This window comes from Ciona robusta, chromosome 8, assembly GCF_009617815.1.
Source record: "Ciona robusta chromosome 8, ASM961781v2".
Lineage (NCBI taxonomy): Eukaryota > Metazoa > Chordata > Ascidiacea > Phlebobranchia > Cionidae > Ciona > Ciona robusta.
Genome location: NC_143242.1, coordinates 3227715 through 3242307, shown reverse-complemented (window position 1 = coordinate 3242307; position 14593 = coordinate 3227715). Strand labels below are relative to the sequence as shown.

Genomic DNA, 14593 nt, shown 5'->3' with positions numbered 1-14593 from the left:
GTAAAGGAGTCTACAGCTGGTTTTAAGTTCTTTGGCTTGGTTGGTGTTTTTTACACAAAACTTGGCTTGGTTGGTGTTTTTTACACAAAACCACTATTTCTCCAATTTTGGATATACTGTTGAAGTAATTGTATGTGTGAATACTGAACATAAGGGTTTTTTTTCTGACTAAGACAAAACACAGTTTGTTTTCTAACTTTATTTTACATGTTATAAAAGTCGTAAAAAAGGAGCAAAAAAAAGAAATACGCTGAAATAGCATATATCTCACAAGAACTGAAATGAGTAAACGTACATTTAACAATAATTATGACATGAAATTGTGGGTAAATGTACCGATTATTAATGCCAATGGTATTTCAAACGATTAAGTTGTTTCAACCAAAGCTTCACTTTAAAAATTTACTGAAATTTAGTTTTTGAACGGTGGGCGTTTTAAAAAAAACAAACAAACTTATGTTGATCTGGTGCGAGTGCAATATAAGAACTGTGCAACATGTAAGGAATACGGAAAAAATATAACAAGACAATGAATAAAATGAAATAGTGTATCAGCTGTGTAAACCAAATGTTATATTCTGCAAAGCATTTTAGCGGCCGCAGTGCGGAAACCTGAGACGTTAAATACACAGAATCCACATAGTTTCTTTCAACATTGGTTCTTTTTAAAAAACAATGTCAGAAAAGACATCGGACGCGTTAATGTTGGTTTAAGCTACAAAATGGATATTGCGAACGATATGCGAAGTGAAATGAGTTTTAGGTGGATTTTCAAACCCGCTCTTTATTTGTTACCATGATAGATTTAGTTAATTCAACCTTGACGCTGCGTTGATACAGAGGGAGTCACGTTTATACCAACAATAACACAATGCAAGGTATTTTGTTGGATTAGCCCGTTGAAATTTCGCGTCAACCCCTCCTAATTTAAGACCAATTTTGGAACTCAGGGGGTATGTCGCTTTAGAAACGTGTGATCTTAATCAGAAAGCTAAACAAAACTGGTCTTTTGTGAAAATATCGGTATCTTTTGGAATAACGGACAAGAAAAACAAAGTAACCACAGAATCTTCGAACCAAAATATTTGCTATAAACGAGTGTCGGCGCAATAGGAGAGCACAGTGATATAGTAATGTTGCCTTTAATTTTGACCTGTCGCTGATAATATTTGTTCATGGTTTTATGACCTTCGTTATGACAAGAAGTTCTGTCTATGGCCGCTGTTTGTGTGCATGTTTGAATAAGAAACTTTGATAATTTAGAATCCCAAACGCCATTAGCATTCATAAACTAGGGAATTAAATCAAAACGGTTTGGGTATCTGGATAATGCTGTTTACGACTTCACAATACGTTACAGCAACACTTTTTGTAACAGTGAAGCTAAATAGTTATCAGAGAGTAGCATGTGCATGTGACACGTTGAGCTACCTGTCATTGAGGTTCAGCGTTGTATTTTCAGTATCGGTTTTGTTCGTCTGCTGTACTGAAGCATCCGAGTCACAAGAGGCGTTAAGAAGTAATTGATCTGTTTCTTTTGTCTGCGGAACAGTTTCTATCGAGGCTACTACTATACCATCTAGATCATGAAGAGATGACGATTTCCGCTGAAACCTCTTACAAACGTCTGGGGTTAGTTCTCTGTAGGCGCTGCTTGGTCTTTTTCTATGGTGGCCATTAATACAAAGACGTGTGTTCTGCTGTGGATGCAGCTCACCCCTCCCAAAGCCGTTCAGGATGGACGTTGATCTTTTTTCAACAATCGGTAGCGGCCTCGAGCCGTTTGACGCGGTACCAACCGAGTTCGTCGAACTGGAAGTTGTATCTGAATCCATCCGCCTGCAGGTGCTAGACCGAAACCCGTACACCAGTGTTCGCGGCTCTCCCGACTGTGAATTGCTGTTACAAGCTGGAGAATCCCGGCCGTTTACCGGCGACGTTCGATTGCTCCGTCCGCTAACGTTGCTTAGCCTGCTCGCTCTTCGTTTAGCAGAGTTACCACCGGATAAGAGGAAACTGGTAAGCTGAAATAAGCTGCTTTCGGTTCTTACACTTGATCTCGAGCTTGATACGTAAGAGATTGACAACGAAGCTCTGCTGGTTTGCTGGAAACCTATGTAAGATGAAAGTTTTGATTGTAAATGGTACTAGAGTATATACACGCTTTAAGAGCATGGTAATTAAGGAAAACATATTTGTTCAGGTGATTCTCCATTACACTTGACCTTACAGTACGAGTGATAATGTCAAGATAAGTGTTATAAATTATGTGCACGTATAAGCAGACTAACCGTCTCGACACAATCCACACATTAAAACCCTCTTGAATGCTCTTCGGAACTCCATGCTGTGACAGTAAATGATCGGGTTGAAAAAGCTGTTGATGTAACCCAGGCAGTTCACCATGAGAAATGGAGTGGCGCCAATACATTGGCAAAACACCTATGGTAAAGTTGCGGTGTTAGTTGTCATGGATAAGTATACGTTAAAATTGAAGAATTCTTCGTTTAATAATTAATACAAAGCAGCTTATTCGTGGAACACTATACTTTATCTTCATCATCATATAACAAGTATTAAGCGTTGTGGTGTTTACAACTGACTTACCTGTGCTATGTTCACGATGAAAAATGGCAGCCAACAGACCACGAACGTGCCCATTATAATTCCCATTGTAAACACAGCTCTGTGTTCTCGCTTTCCCCAAAGCAAACTTTTGCTACCAGGCATCGAAGCTCGTCTAAAGACACCTCTTCTGTTACGAATTTCGCCTCGCTTTTGTATTGCAACTGTAGTGGACGAAACAATGATAAAAAATCTCAAAACGGGCAGAAAACTATACAGACCCATTTAGAACTATATAGAATCCAAAAAGCTATTTACTTACTTTTAAATACGACGCTGTACGCACATATCATTATAGTGAGTGGTATGTAGAATGATATGCAGGACGATACCACAGCATATATCATGTTAGGTCGAAACTCGCAACATGTTGCGCTTTCGTAACATTCCCAGTCTTCGGGTTTGTTTGTTTTCCACCAGCCGAGATTAATTGGAACGAAAGCGACCGTGGCAGAAACAATCCATATAAAACCTAAAACGAAAAAAGTTAGGAAAAAAATCTTTTTTGTAAAAGACTCTTTAAGATATAGTACTGTGGGGTAATATGGGACACATTTTGAACACATCGATTTTTAAACATTTAACATCCATGGAAGTCATGAGGATACGGTTTTATAATTCTGTAAATGTTTTGTTTACTACCAAATGAGACGCAAAAATAAAATGAAAAGATGTTCCATCTTTCCCCACCCTATAGATATGGTATTTTACTTATATTACGTTTTGATGCTTTGTTTTAACATTGAAATCCTAAAATCTGTCTGTATGTTTAAAACACAGAAATTGTAAAATTGTTTTATATATGGACATTACCTATGATGAATCTTGCTCTGAGCCGAGTCATTTTTGTTGCATATTCAAACGGCATCGTAATAGCTACGAAACGGTCGAGGGATATTGCACATAAAGTTCCAATGCTTGCCGTTACGCTCAGCACGTCAATAGAAGTCCACACGTCGCACCAAAAGAAGCCTAACCCCCATTTAAAGTCCCCGATAACATATTGGCTCCACATTGGCAGTACGATAATGCCCATTACCAAGTCTGCGGACGCGAGGCTTATAATAAACATGTTCGGGATAGTTCGAAGCTTTCTGAATATAGTGGCGGTAAAAATGACCATCAAGTTACCAAGCACTGTCACAACGCATATGCTCCCAAGCAGTATGGAAAGACCCACTTTATAAACAATGTTTGATCCGCTGACCTCATTCTCGTGGTTAGGGAATAGCTCGGTAACGTTTGGCAGATCTTCAGTCGTGAAGTTAATCTGCATTATCGTTGCAGTTGTATTCCCTGCGTCTGCACTCGTTGCAGATAACAAGCAAATTAGAATTGAGATAAAGGTAATGTTGAAAGGAAACTTCTCTCCTTCAATTCGCTCCCAGCTTTGAGATCCTTGTTTGTTAATTTTTTGAGATCCTTGTTTGCTAATTTGTCGTGACAGGCTTCTGTGCATGAAGGTTGACATTTTATTCAAATTCGTTCCTTTTCTGCTGGTATACTGTTTGATCAAATTAGTAAACGTCTTCTATGTCTTGCATTATGCGGTTTCACCATTACATAAATAATTTATCTGAAAAAAAAGTTGCGGTAAATCTTTTCTCGCGGATAAGTACTTTGGTTTACAAGGTAAAGATTTACAACGCAAGCCTTCGCTGCAATTAGCATTACAATGTTGATTGTTGACCCCATCAATACGAAAATCCTTTCTACGTTCTGTTAAATCCGACACGGAGAATAAAAACCTGCGCTTTCAAGTCAATAAAAAGTCTTTTTACCCATGTCTTCAATAGAGCGTCTATATTTACACTAGGTCACTGCTCCTTCATACAAATAGAATAAATCGAATTGTTTGCTTAAATGATCGAAAGCTAACATCCGACGGTATTTAGCTGAGCTTTCTTGTAACTGCTGGTATAGCTCGTCGAATTATCGAGCAATATTGAACGACGGGTTCTGGTAAAACCAATGACTAATTCCCACCACCAAATCATTATACTAAAAATACAAAACAGGCCCTTGGTTTCTGTTCTGTTTCATATTCCCGGTCAGTGCAACGTATGTACAGAGAAAGCGATATATGATGCGTTATCTCCGTTACGGTCAACATATCAAGTTCCATGGGCTATATACATTCACGTCATATCTGTGACGACAACAACAGTCGGTGCATTTAAAATGCCTACGTTATCCACCTCTGAGCTCGCCTAAGCTGCATTATTGCGTGCGGGGTCTTTGTAACGGTCCCGTGGGTATACTTTTTAAGAAGAGGCACGTTCGAGAAGAATTAGCCAGGTCAAATCCGCGTGCCACCACCCCTATTCATGACTTTTTACCGGAACAGCTAAGACGTAGCCGTTGCGCACAGCGAGGCGTTGGTATTGCATTATATATAGTGGTAAACAGTTCGCCGGTTTAACTTGAAAAAAAAGCGATTTCATGCCAAAACAAAATTCTCCAACCCACAATGGTCTTATTCAAATTAATTATTAAAACTGCGGAAATCACTTTAGGACCATATTTGAAAAAGATTATAATAATACAAAATATAAAAAATAGTCGCTTACGTGCTCCTAAACGCAAAGCTTTTAGCAATAGATGTGTTCCGCCTTACTAAGTACACAGTCTTTACAATAAGCTTTCATGCCTGTACTTTGTTATGATGACAACGCTAAACACCTATTGTAAAGTTCTGTGCTATTTTTGACACCGTTACTGCATAGGACGTATCTAAGTTCAAGGGCGCAATAAGTTTGGCATCTAAAACACATACACGTGTAAATGACACTACGACAGAGATGTGACGTCAGATTGCAATTCCAGCCCAATGCAAATTCGATGAGCGGTAACCACAGAGAAGGCAGTGGTTTACTATATCAAGTTTCGATCGTTAGATAGTGCGCGACACTCTACCCGTATGACGCAGCTATACTATTAATTAAAACCCTGCTAAAATCGTCAGAAAAACAATCGTGACCCCAATACTACAACATATACAATATGTTTATGCACAGTTGTGTTTACATATTACTAAACGTGCAGATGTAACAAATAACGTATTCTTGCCTTTGACATTTACAGTAAAAAGGGAACTTGTAGTTTCTATAATAAAACTTGCAACCCTTCAAGTCTAACCGATTGTTCTTGGAAGCAATATACTACAAACTAAAATTTCTCTAAAGTTAGTTTAAACTGCGTACACATTAATACCGTGTACTTATCTGCATAACATAGCAAGCACTTGAAATCCCTTGCTGGCAATTACAGACAATACCGTAAGGTTCCACTTCAATGTCACTCGTTGCGCTCTCACAGCAAAACGCACTGACGTGTATTGTAAACGACGTTGTTTTGTATTCGATTCCACGCACTATGCCGATATTGATCGGAAACATAGATTCGGCGAAATCGCATTTCCGAGGTGCGGAATTAACGATTGAAATTCTAAGTATACTCGCCGTTTAAACGGGTCAAGAAGACCTGTCGGAAATTCACCTCTTAAAAAAGGATTGTTTGAGGGGGCGGTGTTTTGTTATCAAGACGAGTTGTAAATAGAGAAAGGCTTATTGGGGATTTGTTGCTGCATGCTTGGGTGTTTTGAAGCGGTCTTCTGCTGGTCGCTCGGGACTCCATATTGAGCCATATAAGCTTCTAGTAATCTGCCGTCGTTAGAGAACCTTGTGGGACAGGCAATGACCGATAATTGCATTAGGGCGACATACCTCGGGTACTGTGGCAGTGCCTATGATCCTAGTCTATTATGACGTCACAGTGCTTTGACGTGCGAATGAAAGCTCCCGAGGGCGCTAATAGGTGTGAAGGAAAATCGAATAGTAAATCTTGCCGAATTTCGGTAAAAGCCGAATCGCCACAACGCTTTCGTTGAAGCTTAACGATTTTTGATTTAGACCCTCCACCCCTCGACCGACATAATTGGACTTAAGAAAAAGCGTTAAATATTTGAATAATTTATAACAAGTTTAATGCAGGGTACCATTCTCCAGACGAAGTGGGTATACCTGTCACCCACTGTGAATTTTCTAACTCAGGGTCAATTCTCCTAAGGAAGTAAGTCCCTTGTCACCTTTTACGTGTCCATGGAACGTCACTGACGTAACAAAGCATATATTTGTTGTCCAAGTAATGGCTTAAAGTGAAAAACACGCGGGAAATAATGGGGCATGACGTCGCTTGATAGTGTTGTTACGTGTTCCAGTACTTCCTGAAAAGAGCAAGCTAATGATGTTCTATATCGGGGCTCAATTTAAATGCTTTATAGCTGGCTAACAAGTAACATTACACATGGCGTAGAACGGACTCTCACATTACGTTTTGCCTCATTACCAAACAATTAAAGGGAGCTAGAACTAGTGAAAACCCACGCACGAACTTAATACATTTTTCCTATTTCACATTAGTGGTCGCTGCACCTTACAACCTTTCTACGTGAGAATGATTAAAAACACGACAATAACTGTATAACTTTTCAACTGCTTTACAAATTATATCGCCCCACGACGCATTGAACAACAACGACATGCTGATGACGTGAAAAAGTCCAACTGTAGTACAAAGCAAAACATTCTGTCCGTACTTCAAAACAAGGGCAAAGTGTTTTTACAGTGGAAACATACTCAGTGAAGTACTATTAAGTGACAGGCAGACTGCTGTAAGTTATAAAGATTGATGAAGTTATATTCCCACTCACACTGTGCTTAGGTGTTGTTGTAAAACTGTCTATGTAGCTTTACCATTTAAGCAGCTCTTGAAACGATACTGTTTATTGTTTCTATAAAATACTGTTTTTTTTATAAAATGTATAACATTGGAAATTTAGTACCACACTTGCGGCAAAGTGACTTTACGTAACAACGTCCGAACGTCTTATTCGGAGGCGCAAATCAAATGTTTTTATAAATTTTGTTGAACACTCTTAAAAAAAACGCACAGTAGAAAAAAACGTACCACCTGCTTGATAAATATTTCCAATATTCCGGTATTTAGATTCAACAAATTTAAATGTAAACATTATCGACTTGTTTAAACCACAGACTTTATCACGTTAATGTCATGACGCACATACTTTGAGTTCACGAAGATCAAAGAAAATATAAATAACCTGACTTCCAAGTGAGGCCCACTTTTTATTTTACAACACCGCAGTGGAAACATGTACCAAGATTGGTCAACACTGCGCTGGACAACAGACTCAATATTTGTTTTCTTCACAAGCGGCGATACCGTGTATTAAATGAACTGTTTATTTACAGATACAACGTTAGATAAGTTTTCTGTGTTTCTGAATTCCATTCACTACATTTGTAACATCTGACCTACAGTTTTTTAACATGCGTGCCTTTTGCCCAGTTCTTAGTAGTTATGTTGTATGCAGTAAGTTTTCTCTGTTCGCGTTTTTTTGTTAGAGAGAGAACCGGGCTAAACACGTGAGCAAATATAGAACCGAAGTTAAGCCTTGCTCCTTATCAAAACAAACTTTTCTTCCGAACTTTAATGCTACTTAATACGCGAAAAAATCTAGAGCTAAAATAATACAAACCGTATAGCAATGTTATACCACGGAACGCCGAAATCACAACGACTTAAGGTTGAAATAAATAGAATTAAAATACGTATTGAAAGACGCCTCCCGCAAGCTAGCGTGACACATACTTGGAGTTAGGGTACGTTAAAGCGACGTTTTTGTCTTATAGCCTGTCCATCCCCGTTTTTGCAGCGCAGACTGCAGTTGCGCAATCATCCATGTCTATGTTAGAGACAAAAATGTTTTTGTTGCTGCTGCAAAACGTACCGTTTCCTCCTTTGATGAGACGAGGTGAAGCATTTTGTCGAAAAATACGTTAATTTCGACACATGACACAATGATATTGATTTTAACTTAAGTTTAAGTGTCCAAAGTAAATTGGTTATACCGTTTCTCATCCATCAATATATTAAACTCATCCAAAACGGAATCCTGACTTGACACCCATCCAACACTGCGCTATATCTCAACGTAATATATAATCAAACCTCTGCCCTATACCTCCAAGCTATATTATTGGTCTCACGGCATACGAAAAACTCTAGCATTAGATTTTGACTGACAGCGTATCAAATACCATCACAAGCGTCGCGCAGAACATTACCCTGTCACCCCATTCATCATTCCGAATGTCCAATGTACCTCGGCGCGACCTATGTCCGAAGATGAGACGTAATTTACTACATAACAGTAGCGTAGGTATCTTCTACTACGCACAAGAAAGCAAGTATAATGTAAGCGCGTATTCTCGTTACGCTCAGCTGAAAACCTAGTTTGTAGTTTCAATAGTAGAAACTATTGTTCCTGTATTGGAATATGCCAATGTTACCTTAGGGACCGTACTACGTATACAACTCTTGACAAGCCACATAATAGCTTTGTTATCAAAGTAAAGTGGTACGTCTGAGGTTCCAAGATTTTCTTCATCGCTATTTACATCTTGCATGTTCCCTTCTGCAGAAACTGGAAGAAAAATAGTTTGCCGCAAAAACTTAACGCTATTTTTCACATGTTAAAATACTTGCTAAACGACATTTCGTGACATTAAACCATTACTATCCCGATAAAATGACAACGACATTGTTTCTATATACGGTAAGCCTAGTTGCCGCCACATACAATAGACAAATATATGATTATAGACTTATTCAAACTGCGTTGTAAAAGTTAGCTCTGTAAACAATTGAAACGAAGCATGTCTCTTTAACCTAAAAGTTACATTTTATACACTGTACTATAGTACCGCGAGTAAGATAAATACCGGTAGCACATGTTTTCATATGTTTCTTAGTATTTTAAGAATTAACAACGCTCAACGAGTCGTCATTTGTTTACTATTAAACGGTAAAACCTTGTAAGCGTCCACGTGTCTGTTGTAAAACATAAAACTAATGCTAAGTAAAGTATCAAAAGTACAAAAGCCATACAATTCCCAATTCAGTCTCCCTAACTCTCAACCAAACGACTTCCTTTTGATTTTGTAACCTAAACTGCTTGAATGTATTTGCTTGTGTCAGGCGCAGGTGAAAGCGAGCTATGAAATGACGAGGATCGGTCGTGGCCGTTTTATTTACCTCGCTGTCACGTGGTCTGCAAGTATAGTGTTGAAAGTTAAAACTAAGTTAAACTCTGCGCGGCTTATATGTTACCGGTACTATACGTGGAAACACAGTTTTTTGAATTACACCTCCACGCTTAGAGGTTTGGAACCGACAGCTTGATTAATGCATTCTAATAAGTCATCTTCGCATACTCATATTTTCCTAGGAAAAGGGTTGCCGCATTACGTTGCTCTGTGACATTTGTTTTACATTTTGTGTTTTCTAGCAAGAATGGTTTCTAATGCAAATTCCACTTCCAATGCGGTTAATATACCCAAACTGACATTTTGTTTAATTACGCATAGCATTCTGGCTGCAGTGGAATGTTAAAAATGAACCGAAAGTGGTTTTAGATAAATGGATGCTATTTATGTCTTACCACAATAATCAGGCCACCGTTTAACGTCACAACGTATATGCATTATCTACCTACACATTGGCTTAACCTGTGCGGTTGCATTTTATATTTAAATGTGACTATCTCACTGCTGTCCTTGTGCTCAAACGCGCGAGATACAAAACAATTCCTTAGCGCCTGTGTGTACAGAGATCTTCGACATGTTTAAACACTAGCCGGTACCAAACAAAACCATAAAACTTAGATGGACGTACTTGAGTATTACAAACAAGCCCAGGCAAGTATGTCAGTCTGACCTGGACCCTGCATGTGACGTCATAGAGCAACTGTCTGTGTTGGACACGTTGCTACAACAAACTTCATAAAACTTGTTGTGGGTGATTACAGCGATGTTTTTGTTGTTACACTTCATTTGTTTTTGTTTTTACACGTTATTTTGGATACACAATACATATTTCCCCATTGCAAACCATATTTTTCAAAAACCACTGTTCGCCATGTCAGAAATAAGTATAAGTCATGCCTATATAGCGAAAACCAGATAACTAAAAAGCTCATGCATGCAAAAACAGCAAACACACTGAAGTATTTCTTATCAAAACACTTATACAAGCAGCGTGCCAGTATTTTGTACGGATTGTTTAACTGTATATGTAGGTAACCGACCAGTGCTAATACCTAGCATGATTTATGGAAGTGATCAGTTCTCTACCGGCGTCGGTACGGCACAACATCGTATAAATTGCTATGTAAATACACAGGGACCAGCGTTCACTTTTATGTGGGACCTTGATAGCAATAAACACAGATGAATCAAGTCAACGAAGATGGCTAGGAGAATTGAATAGCCGAGGAAAAGCAACGAAAGCACAAATATTGATTATTCTCGTATAGTAGTGCGTGTATGATTCCCATTATCGTGAATAATTATACACAGTAGCATGACATTGACTTATAAAACAACATAAGAAATATAGGAAAGGTTAGGGTAAGATGGTTCATGTTTAATTCGCTTTTATTGTCCTGTTTGGTGGTAGTAAAATAATTTTACAGAATTATATAACCGTATTCTCAAAACTCTAAAAGAGCGTTAGTAATTAAAAAAGTACGAATATGTAATATGGGATAAAATTTTATATCAGTATCCATCTTACCCCACAGTATTATACGTTGGGTTAAAAGCCTACGAATATCCATTGCATGGGTTAAAAGCGTACGAATATCTATTGCAGGGCAATGTGTCAAACATTTTAGAGATATATTACAAAAACATAGATACACTATCTTTGTACTTTGTTCAGAATTCTGGGATTTGGGTGTTTTAAAAATACAGTGCGGTGGGCCCATATTCCTTGTATTTTTTACGTATTAATCCCCTATTCGTGACGTACAAGAAGCTCTTAAACCACACAACGATTTACTGGAAAAACAAATTTATGTTTTGTTGGACTCGGCACCTTACAAAAAGGCATTTTGCACAAAGAAATAAAATACAACGACTGGGGTATATAGCCAACAAGATTCTATACATACACTGTTTACCTATAAGCTTTTACGCGACAATTTATTTAGAAGATTTTTAAATTTCCTAAAGTAACTTAAACAATCTATTCTTACTTTCTCTGACAAACTGGAAAATGTCTCATTTGTGCAACTTTTTTAACCGTTATTTTTGTCGGATTGTTTTTTATAGCAGCACCTTTTGCTAAAATCGAAACTTGCGGCAATACTGACTGTCATGGAGAAATTATAGGACAGCGTAGTAATAACCTTTAGTGGTTTTATTACCTCGAAAAACGTCAGGCACTTTTGACACAAAACGACAGAGGAATATCGGAAAATTGATAAATTTAATATCAAACTTCAACGTTTTAAACTGTGAAGAAGGCCAGAATGACAAAGTAAGTCACTAGCACGCAATAATGGTCTGACGGACAGAAATTTAAACCAAAACGTGATGATCTAGTGTTAAAATATATTATGCAGGCCGCAACTGCAATTAAAGTCCAGCAAGACCTTGGTTGAGAACGAGAGACATGCGTTATTGAAGCAATTTTCTCTCGTGTTTTAGAAGATTCCCTCGTTTCCTTACAGGCTTACAAGTTAGCCAAAATCAAATTTACAGAGGCTTCTGTCAGAAAAAAATCAACTGATTAAACAGAAAGTGCCACAAATCGAATTACAGGAATAATTGATAAGCTTAACACGCACGAAATCTGTTCGTGGTTGTAATTTCCCGCTGTACCTACTACTGGAAACCAGACTTAGAGCTGTTGCAGTTTTTTCAATCGCGCAGAGCTGTAACAAAATTATCGCTAGGATTTATTCAATAAAGCACGAGTGAGTGCAAAACAATTTTGTCTGTCCTGTTTTTAAACTCTATTTTGCATTATCTGTTTTAAGAGCTGGGGTTATTAGTTCAGTTGCATATTTTATATCTAAACATTTACGCGAGCGTGAAATTTATTGGAAATTCCGCCTTTAAAAGGATGTTTGTTTATCCTCGCTATGATTCACCCGGCATCCGTATCTACTAACACAGTGAACAGTCCGGCATAATTGGAAAAAATGCGTTTGCGTATTCCCGATTCTCATACGACGCCTATCCATCTACGTAAGCGCAAATATTTTGATCCTTGCCCGGAATTCTTGTTTGCTAATGTACAAGTCCATTTCCGACATATAGTTACGAGAAAAGGGCCAGAGTTTGTTCGATTACGCAAAGACTGAAAAGGCCACACTGTAAATGTCGCGCGCTCTTTGTCTGTTTGATGAATCGCTATTAAATTTAACTTATTGTCAAGCTGAGGATTTTGAACGTGTGCTAAAGTATGTATGCTGATAGATTGCTCAATACCCGGCGCTATGATATTATGAATACATTTAAATACCCTTATCAAAACATTTAAATAACCTTTAGCAAATAAAGAAAACGGAACTTTTGAATGAAAAAAAACATACGGGAATTTTTATTTGAGTGAGTTTTTTTGACGTCACACTTTAAATATGTAATAATGCCGTTTTATTTTCCTTTTGTTCGTAAGCACCATGACTTATATTGCACAGCGTTATACCGCTTCAAGGCTTTATTTTTAAACAGTACCTAAACAAGAACGGTATGTGTGGTCTAACTGGCCGTATATACCACACAGCTTGGTGTGCTTCTCATGTGTTGAAACTGTCTTTGCCGCACACACGCGCAGCTGCGCTGTATCAAACTCGCGTGCCTCTGCGCAGCAAGTCATGCCCTAATCTCACACAATCTGGTTGATATAGTTTCGCGTTAAGATGCCAATCTGTGGAAAAGTAATTGGCTTATGGTTGTCAAGCAGACATAATCCTGTGTATAAAACCACAACAAAATACCGGACACGGTTTACCGGCAAGTTTGTTACTGTAAACGTCAGGACTCTATGAGTTAAGTTACCAGCATTAAAATTGCATGCAACAAAACGATATAAGCATAGTTGCTGGGCTGTTTTGATTGAATAAAAACCCAAAGTGTATTATTTGCGAAGTAATATGTTTGTTTGTGTGTATTATAAAAGATTGCGGCATCAAAAAGAAACACTTATTATTGCATTTTTCAATCTGAACACCGTCTAATAAAAAGTTCCTTATTTTGTCCCGAACGCTGCCCACGCTTATCTATTCCTCGAACTAACGATATTTGGTTGGTTTAACAAGTTCAAATCAACAAATATTCCAAGAACTGTATACCACTTATGCGTAATGACCTTGTTGAATAAAGAGGTACTACACAAACACACAGCAAAAAACACTCTGAACTCTCAAGACCAAAGTCATCTATTCTCCCTGCGTTTCAAAGTCCTAACTGAATAAAACAACTCACTTTATTACAACATGTATTGCTTAGCTCTTGTATGCTTTACCATTGCTGTCAAAACCTATCCCGCTTTACTGATAAGTGAATCGGTGGTTTTCCCTCAAGGCACTTAAACTGTAAATTCATATTTTAAACTTATTCCATTAAACGGTTCCGAAGAACTTTCGTTTGGTTCAAAAGTGAAATTCCTTGTTAAAAACCGCTTTGTGTTTTGTATATACATCGAATGTCATGCAGCTGGCAGGTGTACGATGTCCTTCGGGCTAAACATTTCTTAATCGAAAAATAGCTGTTTTCATTATGTGTATCCACGTGGAAAAAAAACCACTCCAGTGACATTACAACTGACATTCAATCGTCACAGTTGAGCAGTTTGAATTTGGTGGTACGCAGCCTTTCAAAATAAAATACCAATCTCATTCAGCTGTTTTCAATGCTTCAAAATAGTTTGTGTTATAGCCTACGAACATTTGGCATCGGCACGCGTGTTATGAAAATCACTCGGCAGTTCAGACAAGTAAAGCTTTGTAGGACTTCCATGCTTAATATTACAAATCGGTCCAAAAACGTTATTTTTGCCGTATTTCAAGACAGCGGCAGAAAGCTATATACTGCTA

At 38.0% G+C, this 14593-nt stretch overlaps 1 protein-coding gene across 1 annotated transcript; it reads right to left on the bottom strand.

Moving 5' to 3' along the window:
- Nucleotides 1–119: 119 nt before the first annotated feature.
- LOC149732336 (beta-3 adrenergic receptor-like) lies at nt 120–9718 on the bottom strand. The gene is made up of 5 exons (XM_089883719.1): nt 3439–9718; nt 2888–3097; nt 2608–2789; nt 2292–2442; nt 120–2113 (listed from the first exon to the last, which is right to left on the bottom strand). Exons 1-5 carry the CDS (start codon nt 4094–4096, stop codon nt 1428–1430), a joined length of 1887 nt encoding a protein of 628 aa, XP_089739845.1. The 5' UTR covers nt 4097–9718; the 3' UTR covers nt 120–1427.
- Nucleotides 9719–14593: the final 4875 nt, after the last annotated feature.